This window comes from Lonchura striata, chromosome 5 (genome assembly GCF_050655825.1).
Source record: "Lonchura striata isolate lonStrDom1 chromosome 5, ASM5065582v1, whole genome shotgun sequence".
In the NCBI taxonomy this organism is placed as follows: Eukaryota; Metazoa; Chordata; class Aves; order Passeriformes; family Estrildidae; genus Lonchura; species Lonchura striata.
This window is the reverse complement of record NC_140707.1, coordinates 30011567-30029299: the sequence shown is the minus strand read 5'-3', so window position 1 is coordinate 30029299 and position 17733 is coordinate 30011567. Positions and strand designations below refer to the sequence as shown.

The 17733-nt window shown below is 35.9% G+C and overlaps 1 protein-coding gene across 28 annotated transcripts in view; it reads right to left on the bottom strand.

Annotated features, from left to right (window-relative positions):
* The window catches only part of PPP6R3 (protein phosphatase 6 regulatory subunit 3), a 52562-nt gene that overhangs the window by 16249 nt on the left and 18580 nt on the right, over positions 1 to 17733 (bottom strand). For 19 of the 28 annotated variants that reach the window (XR_014955997.1, XR_014955998.1, XR_014955999.1 and 16 more), the window contains 12 exons: positions 12328 to 12560; positions 11150 to 11336; positions 10201 to 10338; positions 9607 to 9672; positions 8637 to 8749; positions 8070 to 8183; positions 7272 to 7401; positions 6063 to 6215; positions 4001 to 4150; positions 3445 to 3509; positions 935 to 1050; positions 484 to 569 (listed from right to left, as the gene is read on the bottom strand). Coding sequence is in view for 22 of the 28 variants with exons in the window: in XM_021555149.4 (XP_021410824.1) it covers positions 484 to 569; positions 935 to 1050; positions 3445 to 3509; positions 4001 to 4150; positions 6063 to 6215; positions 7272 to 7401; positions 8070 to 8183; positions 8637 to 8749; positions 9607 to 9672; positions 10201 to 10338; positions 11150 to 11336; positions 12328 to 12554 (1545 nt within the window). In the remaining 6 variants the exon portion in view is untranslated. Of the gene's footprint in view, positions 1 to 483; positions 570 to 934; positions 1051 to 3444; positions 3510 to 4000; positions 4151 to 6062; positions 6216 to 7271; positions 7402 to 8069; positions 8184 to 8636; positions 8750 to 9606; positions 9673 to 10200; positions 10339 to 11149; positions 11337 to 12327; positions 12561 to 14575; positions 14704 to 17733 lie in introns of those variants that run through there. The other 9 variants (XM_085581665.1, XM_085581664.1, XM_085581669.1 and 6 more) reach the window with 1 other exon arrangement.

Genomic DNA, 17733 nt, shown 5'->3' with positions numbered 1-17733 from the left:
GAAATGTGGTAGGTGCACAACAGTAAGCAAAGTTACTTAAGCAAGATCAGAAACACAGGCAGTGGAATGCAGGTAGCAGTCTTCTGTTAAGCTTGTACTGGGTCATTTACATCCTGTAGAGAAAGCAACCAACACCAGCACCTGCACTTTTAGTTTGTACCCTCATGCAGACTGGAGTTTTCAAGAACACGACCTCAAAGAGGCAAAGAAATCCTCCTCCTTTCAGATTGCCTGGGATTAGCTACACTAGGTAATGAGTCAGTTAGCTATTACAAGCTGATCATCTACATTATGCCTGCACAAATATTAACTATATGGCTTTCACTGAAAAGTAAACTAAATAATTATCAGTTCCGTAACTCAGCAACTAGAGGGACTCCTTAAAAGAACACTGGGTTTTGGAAGACTGACAGTGCTGCTGACAAAAAGAAACTGTCCAAGTAAAGCAGCAGCAATCTTCATACTTTACTCATCGCTACTTACCAGATCCACTGTATTCCTCTTGTTGGTTTCTCCTAAAGAACTTGTGCAGAATGTTTCCCATCGCTCTCTCACCTCCTCTGGAAGCTCTACCACAGGAAACAAAACACCAAACCAATTAAAACTATAAGCAATGAAGCATCACTTAATTTTCAAGAGTTTTTTTCTGCTCTATCAAAAATACTGGTAAGAAAATACACAAATGTAACTTCACCTAGCAAACAAGTCCAAATTAAGCAGGTCAGCATTTCTATTTCAGGGAGTTTTAACACTGATTGAAATGAAAATACTTAAGCATTTATTTAAGGATGACTGCTTTAAATTGGAATTTCAGAAGTAATCCAGTTATTTTCTTCTTTAATCCAACTGCTGCCTTCTAATTTAAGTTTGCTTAATATCCGCAGCATTTGATAATGAAAGCCCTGAAGATAAAGTTGGGACCATGAATTAATACCTTTGATGAGCTGCTGGACTAGTGTGCTGTTTGGCCCCTTATCTGTACTGTGCACAATGCAGTTTGCTATCCTTGTCAGGTGACCCATGTAGCCGTGCCTCCTTCCTCCTTCAGCCCTGTAAGAAACCAAGAGTTCATTTGCTGCACTCAGAGCAACTCTGATACCGTATGTTGTAGTACACTGTCAGAGTCAAAATGGTACACAAGACAACGAACTGGGGTTCTTAAGTTGGAGTTGCATCCTAAAACCACAGGTTCACAAAAATACTTAAGGTATCAACTGGTTTGACTTCACTGAGCCAGTTGAGAAGACTTAACAAGCACATAAAATACCAAGAAGGATGTACAAGTATTTGTACTGCTTTTGTGTGTGTGCAGAAAGCAAAATGCACAGCATTAGCAAAATAATGACAGAATTAGCAACTGCTCCAGAGTTTTTAGGAAATTGCTATTGCTGAGAGTATTTTGCAAAACCGCAAAACACCAAATAGTGCCTCAGAGACTTCAACCCATGAACAAAAGGGAAAAGCATTCTTAAGTATGCTTCAGTATTTCAGGGCCTCTTAGCACTACACGTAGCATACCCATTCATGTCAGGGTCATTGCTTTCCTGAAATTTAGGAACAACATTTACATGCTTACCAAAGCTAAAATTACAAAGCCATTTAAATATTTCCACAGAACTGCTCTGCAAAAACAGGAATTACTAGATGTTAGAGTGGTGCTCTGAGCACCTACAGCCAATTGGAACAATTCTAAATCTGACCAAATAGCAATCAGGAGAGGTCCTGCTTGAATTGAGTCTCCAACATTTGGCTGCAAGCCAACCAAACTTTTGCTGCATCAATTCAAGGTTTTCTGTTTTAAACAAAAACCCCTCACTCAGCTAGACAAACCTCCTATGACTGAAATCTTTGTAAAATGGCAGCAACTCGTGAAGTACCTTATGTTATACAAACACAGATCACATGATGTTATTTTCCACCATCATCATCTAACATAAGAGGTAACTGAAATTACGTTATGTCTATGCAAGATATCATGAATAAACTACCACAGTGTTTACAGCTTGGTTAGGTAACAAGCACATTCAAAATAAGCAGCACATGATAACAGCAAATGTTATCGTTTCTAATACAGGATATGACACAGTGTGCTTCTATTTAACAAACTAAACTGACTTGACAGAAAGTCTGAAATACAACTGTATCTTTTGTTATAAAATGCTTATTAATCCAAATGAACCAAACAACTTATACTATGTCAGATTTTTACCAGCAGAATGTGGTAACCCTTAAGCTTCTGAAGCTGCTTGAAATAACGTTAAGTGACAGAATACAAAAGGACTAAAACAATACCCATTTCCTGAAACAGCCAAGCTAAAAGTACCCTTAAAGATTTATCTTTTACATCTGGAGCCACACCTCTACAAAACTGGATAAAGGAGTGAATTCATTACAAGTCTGTTTCCAGATAAAAGCACTAACTAACGTTTGAAACACTATTTTCTTCATTAGTATTCCCAAATGTGAGACTAAATATTTAATTAAATCATTCATATGGTAAGCACTAGATCAATGACAGTCTTATCCAAGTAAAACTTAAGTTTTAGGTTGGAATTGCAGAGAAAACTTTTCATATTTCTCTCCTACGAGAACCTAATTGCCAGTGAAGTTGGCAATTCTCTATAACCTCAGGAGAATTTATATAAAAAGGAAGACATTCAGGAGAGCATGTTTTCTACAGTTAAATTTAATACATTCCTTCTTCTATTACCCCCCACTCCCCTTTACCATCCTTATTTCCAGGTCAGTTACATTAATCATATATTTACTATCTGATTCACTTCAGATGCAAATGTCTTGGGGAGTGGAAAGGTCTCAACATTCTATGGAACCAGCAGCACTACCCCAGCTAGTCAACTCAGTGCTCTGACAGGTCAGAACTAACATCTGTTCAGTACCTCCAGAGCTAAAATTATTTGGACTTCGTGAGAACATTTTACCACCTCAGGTGACAACTGAGGATTTTTTCTCCTGCTACAAAAACAGTTTCAGATCATATTAGCTACTTGAAGCTTACATTCTTTCAAACACATAATTTTAAAAGGTATTCTATTGCTGAGGAATTAGCTTTTACTATTTAGGAGTCTGATGCTCCCCAGTATGTGATATGCTTTGATGTGTTCACAAGTAATTCCCAACTGCTTACTGGGGAAAAGTATCTCCTGTCCCCTCAAAACTTACACTATGCTTATTTTTTCACTAAAACATGGGTAAACTTTAAAGATCATAGTAATATACATAACAAGAATAACAATTCTTGTAACTCCCAAATGGCCACAGGAAAAAGAATGCTACCAAGAAGTACAAGAGAAAGCTTTAACCCAAATATTAACATACAAGTGATTTTAGAACTGGCTAGATCACTTCAGAATTAGTTAATACATTCATTTTACAACTCAAGTCTGATTTAAACAATTGCAAGGAATGAGAAAACTAATTACTCACTGTTTCTTCTCATTCATCTCCCATGCTTCAAGTATTCTTTCTATTAATTGGCACTTAAGGAAGAGCTGTCAAAAAAAGCAAAATATGCTTAGTAGCAGTAAAATGGAACACTATTTATGCATTTTACAGTTGATACTAAAGTCTACAAGACTATTAATTTCATGTTCAGGATATATACTTTCATTAAAGGGTTGAAAGTCCAGCAGTCAAATCACAACCAGAAACCTAAAAGCTAAACCTGTATTAATTCTACTCTGCTTTCTAAGTGCTGACTTGTTGGAGTAGCATAAAGCTACCAAAACAGCAATTTTAAGCCTTAAAAGTAGGAAGAACTTGAGAGAAAAGAAGTACTTGCAGCTCTTCACACTCACTTTGGAGCAACAAAAAAAATCTACTCTATGGCAGTTTCAGGTTTAACACCCTGAACTAACATTTTAAGTAAAACCAGAAAGACATTCTTTTTCATTCTATACATTAAGTAGAAAGGGGTATATTTTAAGTAAAACTAACTGCATGAAAACAGGAAAATTCAAGAGATTCACAAAACACAACTTACATGTTTCAGTAAGAGATTGTCCCCATTGGAATCCTGATCTGTAATTGTGCCATTTTCCGTGTTTTCAAGAGGACTTGCAAGAATCAATGCAATACAGATTTCTACTTGAGTATGCAAAAAGTTATTCCATGTATACTTAAAAAACATGTCCTGAAAAATAAATTCACCAAGGTTTACACAAACCAAGATTTTTTTCATTAAACATAACCAACAGTCTCACCTACCTAATCATTCAAATGACTACAATGGAAGAAATCTTAAGTTTTATACCAAGTATTTTTCCACAAGAGAAAATTTGTGACCCACAAAACCAGTAACTTTTGCTGGTTTTCTGGGTCACAAATACTTGCCATTTTCTGAACACAAGGAATACTATACTGGATCAGAACAAGAATGCAACTAACTGGATTTATTGCAGCAGTCACAAGTAATGCACTTTCAGACTATGAAGACAGGGAGATATAATGTTCCCTACTTACATTTCTTCTGCCAGCTGCAGCCCAGAAAGTCCCACAGTCAGAAGTGTTATTTATGACCTTAGAAGTCCTTGACTTTTTTGAGTTCACTTAACTTCTTAGTATCTCTAATACCATTCTATAAATGTGCTCCTCGCTTCAGTGAGACTCCTTAGGAAATTGTATCTACCTGTTCCAAACCCATCATACAATACCTCAGACAATCTAGCAGCTGTTTAACATTATTAACGAAGTACAAGACAAATACTGAGGTTGAAATAAAATAAACAGCTTCCATTTAGTCAAGTTCCTGCTTCTCCACATTCTTACTCTTAAACACAAGTAAGACTTTTGTCAAGCCTAGTTATTTTAGGCTGCTCAGTGCAAAATTCAAATGACTGCTGTCACTGGTAAAATGTAATGAGTTCTAGAAATACGTGCAGTGATTAGAACAGTATTGAACAATTTTAGTCTTATTCAAAGTACAGCTAAAGGTCTTCAATCTATCTTCAGTCCTCCTAAACTAATGACATTTGCCCATAACTTTTCTGAAGTCAAGTCTGCTCAGTAGAACATGTGCTGTTTCAGCAAACAGCATGAAGCACTGAGGTTTCCATGGCTACAATTACTTTTTTCTTATGTAAAACCTGCAACAGAAAAGCGTGTTCAAACCTCACTGAACACAGTTCACAAAATAATCTATTTACAAGAATATGCAAGCATTCATAGCGTGTATGCTCCCTTAGTGGATCTAGGATAACCTGCAGCTACAGTGAAGTCAGCTGTTTGTATATAAGTTAGTACCTGTCTGCAAACCCAATTGTGAATAAAATTTGGTATTAAAACATTTCAAACACGCTGTAATTATCACACACAGGAAAAAGGGGATTTGGACTAAAATCAGGGAAGAGAAGGTATTTACACTTTAAGCTTGCAACTGCCAACTTAGATGTTTAGATATTGTTATTCAGTAACTAACTTAAGTTCTACATTATTTAAGCTATTTTTTAATCAAACAGCATTTGGATTTCTTGGGTGGACCGAAACACAAAATACATCTGCTATAGTGGAAGGATGAGGTAGGAAGTACTCAAAGTACTCAAAGTACATCAGAAAAGAGCAATGAGTTAGGTAACTGAGTTTGTTGTACACCATCTAGCTTTGAAGTTTGAAGGCGTACAAGCTATCAAGAATAACTGTTCCTTTACAGGACACTGCTGAGATACCATTCCATAGGCCATATATTAAGTGAGAAATAGGGGCTTTGAGGGAAGACTTAGGGAAAAAATTAAATAGCAATGAAGCCTTGAACATGGCTGAAAACTCAAGAACATCCAGTTGAAAACAGCTTATTAAGAAAACCACTTCATGTATTTATGAAGGTGTAGCAAGTAAAAACCATTCAAGTGGTCAGAAGAAAATGCTTCCCTCAGAATAACAGTAAAATCCAGTATTAAAAGTCTTAAACCGAGCAACAGACAGAACAATACAAAGGTGTTGAAAAGTTAGGCTGGAAAATAAGTTAGATTGGAAAATTATCTGCAGAGTCAGAAAAAGCAGACAAGATCTCAACAGCAATCAAAAAAAAGACAGCATAAAATTCTTACCAGTATGACTCCTATGCTGTTAAGTTCTATAAGCTCCTGATTCACACTGCTTGTATTTGTCTGTAAAAGGCTAGATATTAATCTAATCACATTTAAACGTGTGTTTCCTACAGGTGGATCTAGTACACCCCAGGTTGTCTTCATGACGCTTTTCTGAAAAAGAAAAAAGTTAAATACATATACCCATAAAAGTATCTTGTAAAAATTCAGCTTATCATTTCTACATACAATAACTGAATAGTGCTTAAAAATAGATACATTTAGTCCTTGAGCAACTGTCTTACCTTCATCCTACAAAAAAACCCTAATTTTAATTCCAAATACTGTAGCTTATTTTAATTCCACAGAAAGGAAGCACTAAAATAATTCACAGGAAAGCCACAACTTTGTAAAAAAGTGATTGCTAACTACAGACAGGATCTCAAAATAGATGAAGTCTACTCAACATTGACAGGAATTACAAGATAGTTCCTCAGAAATAATTCTCATTCAATCCAGCTATATTCTACATTACTACAACGTACATTAACAATTAGATGGACAGTTAAGACATATTATAATGTCTCAGCAACCCTAACTTCATATATTTAAAAACAATTTCACATTCAATTTTTCTGTTAAAATCTGCAGCACCCAATCCAGGGTGCAGTGCTCCAACTGAAATTCTGCCAGTAAAAATGTGAAAATGGATCAGAGGTAAACCCCCTATTTATACCTTTCTTTATCTTTGACAAGAGCATGACAGAGGTAAGTTTATTAACCAGTTAAAAAGCCCAAGGAATTTAACATGCCTAGGGTGCAGAGATGCGTCGTGGAGCTAATCTACTTGGGTCCTGGGAAAGAATTGCACAAGCCTAATGTGAGCCATTCCAAAGCTCCAAACAACTGCAGCATCTATAGTCCATGTTTCCTATCCAGACTAGAATTCCAAACACAAAATAGGACCTCCCTCGAGAACATATAGCAAATCTCTTTTTGTTTCTTTTAGAAAGGAGTAATTGCTCCAAGGTTACTTTGCTAATTAAACCAAGTTTGTGCTGGAAAAGCACAAAGCATTGCTGTTCATTATTCCTGTTTGCCTGAGCCAAAGCTCACAACAGGCTAGGACATAGCCTGGGTGCCTGCCTGAAAGTTGTCAGATTAGGTTTTGTTTATTATAATCTGCCTAAAACAGATTCAATTAATTTGTTAACACAAGATTTCACTTACTTTTGGAGGCTCAAGTAGGAGCTCATGGAAAGATGAAAGTCGTGCTTTTATGGCTTCTAGAACACTTTTGTTGACGGAATATGTGGAATTGCTCATGCCTGGAGGACAGATCTCTACATGACCTTCAAATCTAAAACACACATAAGTAAAATCTGATAATTAGTACCAAAACTAGTTGCAAAACATCTCTGAGGTATGTAACAGTTCTGAAAGGATGTGAAAATAACAAAGAGGCAAAACATACAAAAACCTAGGGTTACATACACATAAAAATTAAGTGTGACAATGGTTGAACGAGAGATTTTCCCAAACATTAGCCCTAGCATTTCTAGGTTTATTGTGCTTGAAATCCCCAAAATAGATTTGAGATTAAAAATTACATTATAATTTGTCTGATTGAAGCAGATAAAGAGCTTCATTTGTCTATCTGAAACAATATAAGTTGAATGTACCAGAGAGATCTATTCAGCAGTTTCTCCAAATTAAGCTGTAATAATATTACAACTAACTTTTAAAATGTCAATATTCAGTCACTGCACTATACCTATTTATTCTATTCCCTGTATCCAGAAACAAACTGATAAAATGTATTTAGTCTGATCTGTCTATTGGTACTCACACTAGAAAAAGCTGCAGAAATTCCAGTGATTTGGTGAAAGTGTAGTAATGCCAACCACACTAACTTGGTTTGCATTTTTACTCCTTCATCTACAACAGGTCACAGAAACGGTTTGGTCTCAAGCACAAGGAAGGCATTTGCTACTGCAGGCATAAACCAAGTGAAATAATAACACTTACGTCTGTCGTCTTGTCTCAAGTAAGGTCAAGAGGATTTGGATTGCACTGACAATTGCAGATTCATTTTTTTCTTTATGAAAAATATTAGACAGAAGCTGCTCTATTATTTCTTGCCTGAAAAGAAAAGCATTGGTAAGAGATGAAATCACTTCAGGATAGCTGTTAGCAGAAGTAACTACCATTTGCCCACATAAAAAAAAAACGGAAAATGGAATACAGAATCTTTGTTGGCAGAAACATTCACTCAGATTAACAGAACAAAGCTGAAGTTTTCCATGTTTCGTCTGCACAGTATCAAGCTGACCTCGACACATAACATATCATTCAATTGGGCAGCAAAGGAAATAATTTAATGAGACAACTTCTCTCCCACATTCCTCACTAGAATATCCTCCAGTTGTCCTCTGCTTACTTGTAAAGTTGTTTTTCACTACACAAACAAAAGATAGGTAGTCAAGAAAATTAACCTGAAAAGAGCTTGCCATTTCTGAAGGGTTTTCAAGGACAAAAGTTAAAAACTAGTTTCTTATGAAGTGAGAATAAAACCAAAAATTCAAACCAACTTACTTCTCTAAACTTGCAAGCAGTGGATCTGGTTCTGAACTGTTCTGTACTTGTAGCATCTGGTCTCTGCTTAGACGAATAATTTCACAGAGTGACTGTGATGCATTTGAATGCCTCTGAAACAGAAAAACAGCACTTTGCACTACAGGAATAGTAACATGCAAGACTAATTCTTCAGTTAAGATGAATGTTTCAACATGAACAAGAGCTCTCCTACTCAAAAAACATTCAGGCAGTAACTTTATGCCATAACCAACCTTTAACAAAACAAAACAAAACAAACCCTTGAAGCATGAGGCAAGAATCTATTTCCAACATTAAGGTGGCAAAACATGAGAGCTGAATCTTCCAACAAATCTAAGTATGCCTAAGGCTTTGATATGAATCTCAAAAAGGGGGCAGAGAGGTGAACAAAACCACATAACCTTCCTCAAATAACCACACTTAATACAGAAATCAGCTTACTGAAAAAAGCAAGCAGAAAACAGTAAAACTAGAAGTTCTAACACCATGTTGTATAGCTGAACAGGTGAACCCAGGAGAGTACCAGTGATGCCTTAAGTTTTTTTTTCCTATTTTTCAGATCCTGTACTGAACTAGTGTGTAAGTGAACTTCATATAGTGTTAGCAAACTCTCTTCACAGTTTGGTGAGACAAAAGCCTTCCAGGCCTGAGAAGCAAGGTCACCATCACAGCCTCAGGCCTGAAAAGCATCAACAAAAGTGAATGGGGGGAAAAGCATACCAGGACAACATAATTTCATTACCTCAAGCTGTAATTGTACAATTAACCTCTGATATGCAAATAGACCAATCATGACCACTGTTCATCTTGGGTGTAGCCTCTTTGAGGCTCCTGCACTGCCAAAGGTGTATTTGTTAAAGGCCTTTAATAAACACCCACTTTATTCTCCAACTCTGTGTAGCCTATGTTCTAGGTAGCCAGCCCAAGGCATCATCAGACCAATACTTACATCTTCATCTTGAGATGGGTGTACAATTTCTACAAGCCGCTGGATAATTCTCTCCTCATTCAGCCACTGTAAAAATGTTTGTGGATGTTAATAAGAATTTTTCCCAAGTGAATTAATTAAATGAACACATGAAATTGAAAGTAGCCTTTTGACAACTGCCACAAGCCTTCTCATAAGGATTAACAATACTTCAGAAAAAAAAGAGAACATAAAATCGGCATTTTTCAGCCAGAGTGAAAAAGAAAAGCTTATGCTAATTTCAACAAACTTTGATGGCAAAGTTGTATTTGGCAAGGTTCAAAACTATTTTAAAATTGCATCTGTCTGGTGTAAGTTAGATATCAAAGACTGGGGAAGAGACCAGCCACTTGGGTTCTAAGCTGTCCCCAGCAGCAGTGGGGTTTTACTGGAAAAATATTGGCAGCTCAGAAGAAAAAAACAAAACCAAGAACAAATAAACAAAGAAAACCACAAACAAACAAACCCCCACACATCTAATTTCAGCATATTCAATACATAAACTTAGCAGCCAGCAGAAGTTATGCCAGCTTAGAGTTCATACATCAGACCAAAATTCTGCGATATTTTACTTACATTTAGCACTTCTTGCCGGGGCTGCAGAGGTTCTATGCAAGTCAGTAGCCTGAGCAACAAGTCCATGATAGCAGAGGTCCCTATGTGCTTAATAATGAGGTCTACAAAATCATGCTTCCTCTTCAAAAAATCTACAATCTGGAAATGAAAAATAAGCTTGTATTTGCTTCATGCATTTTACATGATAAATTACACCAATCACTTTTCATTTCACTCTCCTATCAAACCAACAAAGTAGATGAGAACTTCTTAAACACTTCTGCCACTTAAAGCCTGCAGTACAAAACAAGATAAAATAAAACCCAGGTACAGGCAGATCCATACTACAGGCAGTGTATCCTGGGTCTCCTCTCAAACCCAACTTGCTGACCATAACCTGTACTTATAATCCAAAGCAGAGTCAGGTTTTCTTTTTGATATGAATCAGTCTCATCTTTGCTTAGTGGGCAAAGCCCAACATGGTAAAATTCTTAATACAAACAGTTTCTCAGGTTTGAGAGTCAAGTCATTGCAGCTGTTTGCAGTATTGAACCACATACACTGAGCACAAGAACATTTCTGAGCAAGGACTCTAAACGTTTCTCTCCTTATTCTAAACAATTCTTCACACCAAGTCAAGACCACTATCACCAATTCAAGTAATTTACATTTGTTTTTAACAGCAATAAATTCAAATATAATAATATAAAACAGAGCTAAGCCAAAAGGTAGGCACTCACACACTCACTGCATAAATAGCTCAGGCAAACCTGAATCAAATATATCCTACTCATCCAAGTGTATTTTTTAATCATGCGCATAACAAAAAGGTTTCTTCAGCTAGGGTGGAACCTGAATGCTCTCTTTTGACTCTGCTGCTATCCCTCAACTGTGTATCTTAAAGCAGAAATCCTGAGTACCACAGCTTTATCAGAGCACTTGTAAAATAGGTGAGTTTGCAAATAATTACCTGTTCTGGTTTTCTGCTGATAAGAATACTTAACACCTTGCTGAAGAAACTGGCCAGTAGAGGGTTTAGAGGAGATTCATTTAAGAGGAAGCTGTACAGTTTCAGGAGTAAGGATTCTTCTTCTCCCAACCTATCATTGATCTGTGAGACATCTGATGTAAGCAGCTCACATGATATGTTTGGGTATCTGGGGAAAAGAAAAAAATATCCATCACTCATACTTCAGTACTCTCATACTTCCACCTTTGAATTCAGAACCTAGTAATGCATCTGACTAAATTTTCAAGCAAGAGTGGTCTACACTAAAGTAGTAAAGTAACACTAAGTAATAAAACTGCACATTCAAGTCTATAAGTTCTGTTTTCATTTAAGAAGGGCACTACTATCTTCAGTAGCAACAGAACACTTTCTGAAAAAGGAGATAGTAAGCTTTCATTTCAAGATCTATTGTCAAATCTATCTCTTCAAGTACTGACTTATTTGCTTCAATTTCCAACTCTACAAGAAACAGGAGGCTTGTTTTTTCAGAAATGGTGAAGTTCTGCAATTAAGAGTGCAACTTATTTCACATTATTTTAACACACCATTTTAAGAAAAAAAGCACCTTTCTGTACAGATAACACTAAAATAGGCCAAAAGCAGTAGAAGTGTTTTTCTACAAATTACTAGATGGATTTTGAACTTGAACCTTCTCAGAAAACAAGAAGTTATGGCCATACTCTGGAAAGGAAAACATCAGCATTGAGACCTTAAGGACATTGTTCCAAGAAGTATCAAGAATCTTCTAAAAGGTATCTTCAAAACATCTTACAATTCAACACAACAAAGCTAATCATTCAGTTATACTATCCAAAAAGGGTTTTTCATTCAACTATTTTCTTAAACATAACTACAGGAATCTTAATGCGAGTCCTGGTTAACCTTTTTTTAGCAACTCCTTTAGACATGAACCAGTTTTGAAAGCATTTGTGGATAAGAAGCTTCCATTTGAAAACCATGCATATATTACAATGATTTACTTAGAAGTTCCATGAAGCCTCTTGAAAACATTCTTATCTCAAACACACCAATAGTGTACTACATACCAGCACACAGGGATTCACACTATCAAATTAACTAGATTTATTTAGTCCTCTTTTCACCTTCCAAATCTCCCCCAACCCCAAAAGTTTTCCTACTTATATCGAATTTTTTCATCCATGTCTTGAGGTGGCTCTTCAATAATAAATGAAACTAAGTCTTCCAAACATTCTGACTTCAGCAGAAACTCTATAAGTTTGCGATTCTGAGCCTTGCACTCCTGTAGAACATCCTCTTCATCCATCAATTCCTTCAGTGTTACATCTTCTCTCTCTAGAAGGGTATCTATGTGCGATGATGAATGGAGATCAAATTTCCAAAACATGCTGGTCTGTGTAAGAAGAATAGCAATATATTAGCAGTAGGCATTATTCTAACATTCAAAGGTAAGAGTTAGGCAGGGTTTTACTTACATGAAATGAATGTACTAATTTGCATTAAAGAAAAAGGTATGAAATTTGCTTTTCCCATTCCTTGTTTTTAATCTATGCAATGAGACAGAGATTCAGAGCTATTTGCTCAGCAATTAATCGAGCTGGGTGAAGATAAAGTGGACAGATAATAATTGCACTGAAATACCACCCCCACCATTGAAGAAAGCATCTATAAAGGTAAAGGAGTTAAAAGAATTTTAGCTTGCAGGGAGCACACTTAAGAAAGCAGGAAGTAATTTCAACACTACACTAATTGTCCCTGCCTCCACAAACTTGACAGAGGAGGAATAGCAAAGGCTATTGTGTGTGACACGAACATGTCAAGGGAGTGGCCCCAGCTCCTGAAACACTCTAAGAGACTGTAACAGATCTGTAAGAATGAACAACTTCACCTTTTCCTATAAAATGCTTTGGCACCTCTGTATTAATTGTTCCTCTAAGACACCTTTTGAACAGTTGCTACTGAGACAACTGTGCTATCAGAAAAGGCTAATTCAAGTCTACAATATATCCAATAAATTCTTGTTTTCACATCTTTAAGCTCCATACAAACACTTCATTTCCCTCCAGCCCTGAAAATAGGGCTTTCACATGACATTTGACCTCTGACACAGTATAAACTGGGCTGATATGAATGCAGATTTTAAGTGGACTGAAAAGAGATACTAGAACATAGTAAGAAAAACTTTCCTTTCCTTACAACTGAAAACAGCAGTTTTGAGAAAAACAAAGAAAGAAAGAAACAAACACACCTTTTGCTCCTTTAGTAAATATTTTCCAAATGTGAAAGATTAAATCAATATATTAGTTACTGCTGTGCATTAGCAATATCAGCTGTGAGGACATGTAATTAGGGTAGGGAATTTCAGCAAACAGTATTATTTTAGCAAGGACATTTCTGTCAACTGTAGGCTGTATACAGGAGCAAGCTTAAAGGCAATAATCCAGCTATGCTGTTGTCATACACTCAAAACACCCCATAAATATAGAACAGAAATATCCAATTCTTTTGCAACTAAGAGGCAGCATTCAGCTTACTTCCAAGTTGAAATTGATTCAGCATACACACTACAGCTACTTAGAACAGCACTGTGTCAAATTTAGTAATTGAGCACTTGGGAAACAGAAACAACCTCAAGGATTTAGCAAAACCTTTCTGTGCACAATCTTTCCACTAGCAAGACTTTCAGTATAAATATTATATATATATAATATTTATAACTTTCAGTTATAAATATTATAAAGCTTGGTATATTCACTTTCAAGATTTTTTAATTGCTTTGAGGGTTTAATTGTTGCTTTAACCACTATACCGATCACCTTATTCTGCTTGACCTTTTTTCAGAAGTTGTGACATTAAAAACTGGCCCTATATTACACAACTTTCTGTTTATAAAGTCGCAGAGTTCAAATAAAATCAATCAGGCGATGTATAGATTTATTTGACTGCAGTACTGATACTAATCTAACATCCCATGCAAGTATTAAATGATTAGGAAGCAGAAAAAACTTTTTATACTAGAAGTATTAGTAAACTTCTAAGCGGGGTTTAACACACTTGATCTTAAAAATTAGCTTAAATCATCTTATACAGTTATGAAAAACACTAGCTTGTGGGTAATGCAAGATACACACAAACTTACTGCCAGGAAGTGAGAACAGTGCATTATTAAAGCCAGAGAACATTTTTGATTGGGATTTTTAAACCTCTAGAAAGTAGATCAAATCCCTCCCCTTGCCCCAATTAGTCAAAGTACCATGCTCACAAGTAACCACTCTCAACGCTAATTTGAGATGTAAATACCTCTGTAGTGATTTATGCTCATTTCAGTAGCTTCAATGTATTTCTCAGTTATTTCAAGAGAAATTATTTCAACAATGAAAAAGAGCAATAACAAAAAAAGAGGCGTACTACTGCAAACATGTTACTGCGTTATTTCACAAACTGTCTCCCAGGCAAGCTCCTTTAGGGGCTGCTCCCTCAATATGTCAGATGCCGGCCACAGATTATTCCATCACTTCTCAACAGGAGCCCAGGTCCTTTGAAATAAGGAAAAATAAACAACATAAACTGTGCCAAAGGGAAAGTCAAGGAACCCTGAAGAGAAGAGAATTTTCTTAGGCATTATTACTGACAGTAATCTAGAATCAGCCTAGCATAGTTTTGATTGGAAATTTTAAAATCAAAACATGTTACTGCTATTTTTCTCAAAGCCTACTGTTCTACCCTCCCTCCCAAAATCTACTTATTCTGAAATTCTGAATCATTGTCATGCTTTTTGAAATTTCAGTCCCATTAAGCCTTCTGTCCAAAACTCACAAGTGTGCTCCTTCCAAAACTTCACTACCTGCAAATTTACAAAAAACTCAATGAGTCAAATGGGTTGTATTACTCTCAACGTTACCTCACTTTCAGTCGGAGCAGAAAAAGACATTTGAACTTAATGCAAGATACAAAAGACTTCCAAATAGGAGACATGCTCAAGCTTAGAAACTACAAGAAGCAAAATAATACAGGATGATGTAAAAACTCACATATGGAAAGACAAAATATGTTAAAGTTGGTAAAGATACTGCATGTATTTGACTGTCTTTGGTAACATGTTAGTTTTCTATAATCTCTGGAAGTTCCTAATAAGCAAGACTGACGACATCCAGTTCATTGAACAGTACTTACAGAAGTTTATATTAACTTGATGATGCACAATTTAAGACAATTCAAGATCCTGAGTAACATCTAATAGCCATAAAAATATTTGTTTCGTAATTAATACTGTTAATAGATTCTTCTCTGAAAGAATGCTAAATAGCATGCCATGTAATAAACACTTGACTTAAATCTGAAAAGAAAAAAGCAGTTCAACAAAACAAAGAAAGCCTGCTTTCAATTGCTGGCATTCAGGTAACTGAAATTCTCACTTTTATTATGTGCTAAATGGAAGACAAAGCTTAGAAATAACCCTTTCAGACCAAGAAGGAAAATTAAATCTTCTGTCTGTTACAGGGAAAGAAAACCACACAGGTATTTTTAACACTAACTAATTAGTGGGTCTTTCTGGAGGTCAAGTGCACAAGAGGCATCTCCATCAAAAAAAAGTTGGTAACAGTTGTATCACAAAGTCTCTCAGCTACCTTAAAGTGATGGTAGCTGTCATACACCTTTTCCTGAATATTCCCGTTTTCAAGCTACCAGACTAAGATGTGTATTCCAGTCAGAGAATCATATAGTTTCGGACAACATCTCCTATACTGAACCTTTTACAAAACAGACTAACAAGTTTTTAAGGCATTCAGAAGTCTTTCCAGTAAATAATAAAACTACAGTAAGCTGTTCCTTTGAGTTGAACTTTTAAGAAACATACTTAGGTTAAACAAACATGAGAAGGGTGTTTTATACCAAGTTCCTTCTAACTAAGTACCTCAGATTTCTATATAAAAGTGAGTACTGGCAGCTCCAAGCAAACATGGACCAGTGTAGAAGGAAAACCAGAAGGATTCCAGTAGCCAGCTGCAGGTTATTTACCTGATAACTACATAGATGTCAAAGGCATATACACGCAGCTTCACTCAGGAACTTCACAGATTTTACTGCAATGCCCAGTTTAATTTTTCAAGCAAGAGAAACTTTAAGTGTATCACTGTCAAGCTGAAGATTCCATAGTATGTGAAATTCTGAGAAATGTTATATATAGAGTTGTAACAATTACTGCATTATAAAGAACTCAGAATCTGTCACTTTTCTTTGTGCAATACTGTGTTTTCTTACTGTAGAGTTCAAGCACACAGATGGAAAAGAAAATCAGTTACTTTTGCACCAACAAACATTTCCACAATTGAAACAGATCTTAAGTGATGCAGCCTACTTCAGCAAAACAGGATTTATAATTTCTGTGCAGCAACTAGCAAAAGCCAACCTAGTTGATGGAGGCAAGGAGAGTAACTACCAAAGGAGTCCTTGAATTTAGGATGGTCTTGCACTTCTTAATGATACAAGAATTTCCAATGCAAACAATTCCTTGCATCCCAAAAACCAAGTAGGCAGGTAAGTTTAAGGAAGGATAAAGTAATAATGAAACTAATTTATTAAGCTTTTATCATGAAAAATTTTGGTATATTATCTTTTAAGACCTTTAAACACATTAAGAGATTTATTTCAACTGCCAAGCATACCTTTCTGCCAGCTTCATATAACCTCACCTAGTTACTATCTAGGTATGTCTAGTGAGATTCCAACTTAGAGCACAGGGGCCCCTTTCTCCAATCAATGGACAGTAACAAGACACTGTCCTAGCATTCATAAAGAGCTTATTTTGACACTGAAAGTGGACCATTTGTTCAAAACAAAACTAAGCATGAATGTACCTCTGAAAAAATGTAGAGCTAAAGAGAATTTCCATTGAACAAAAGTGACAGAAGTGACAGAAGACACTCTAGCTGCTACTTTTTAAACTGCCTGTTGTACTCAGCAGAGCATCACCCATTGTAAACTTGCTGTCTACAATTGCCTGTCCTAACCTATTTGGAATAAATTTATTTTCAATCAGAACAGTGAGAATCACTGAGTACTATTGGCTAGAAAGATGTAAGTTGGTGTTCAAAATCCCTCAATTTAATTACAGTATTTTACAATTACACCCAGCAATCAAAAAAAAAACAAAAAAACAAACCAAAAACAATAATAAGCTTTCATGGTACAGTTGCCACATTTCTTAAACAAAATGTAAGATTAATTTGACATAGAACACAAGTCTCCAGTGAATACAAAATAACATGTAGCTATTTCTTCAGTGTCAGAACTGAGACCTGGTAGAGAAGAAATACTTCATTACTTATAATGAGCTAGTGAAATTTCAAAGAAACTCTGTGGAGAAAGGAACAAATAAATGGTTTGAAATTAATAGGAATTAAATAGAAGAGAAAACAGAAACACCTCTACCTCAACAGTTTAACACATACTTCTAATAACATGCATACTCCTTCCTAGTCCATGGGCATAACAAACTAGAAGAGATACTAAAAGAGAAACAAAACCAACCAACAATTCCTTCATGGAAGGCTGGGAGAGCTTGT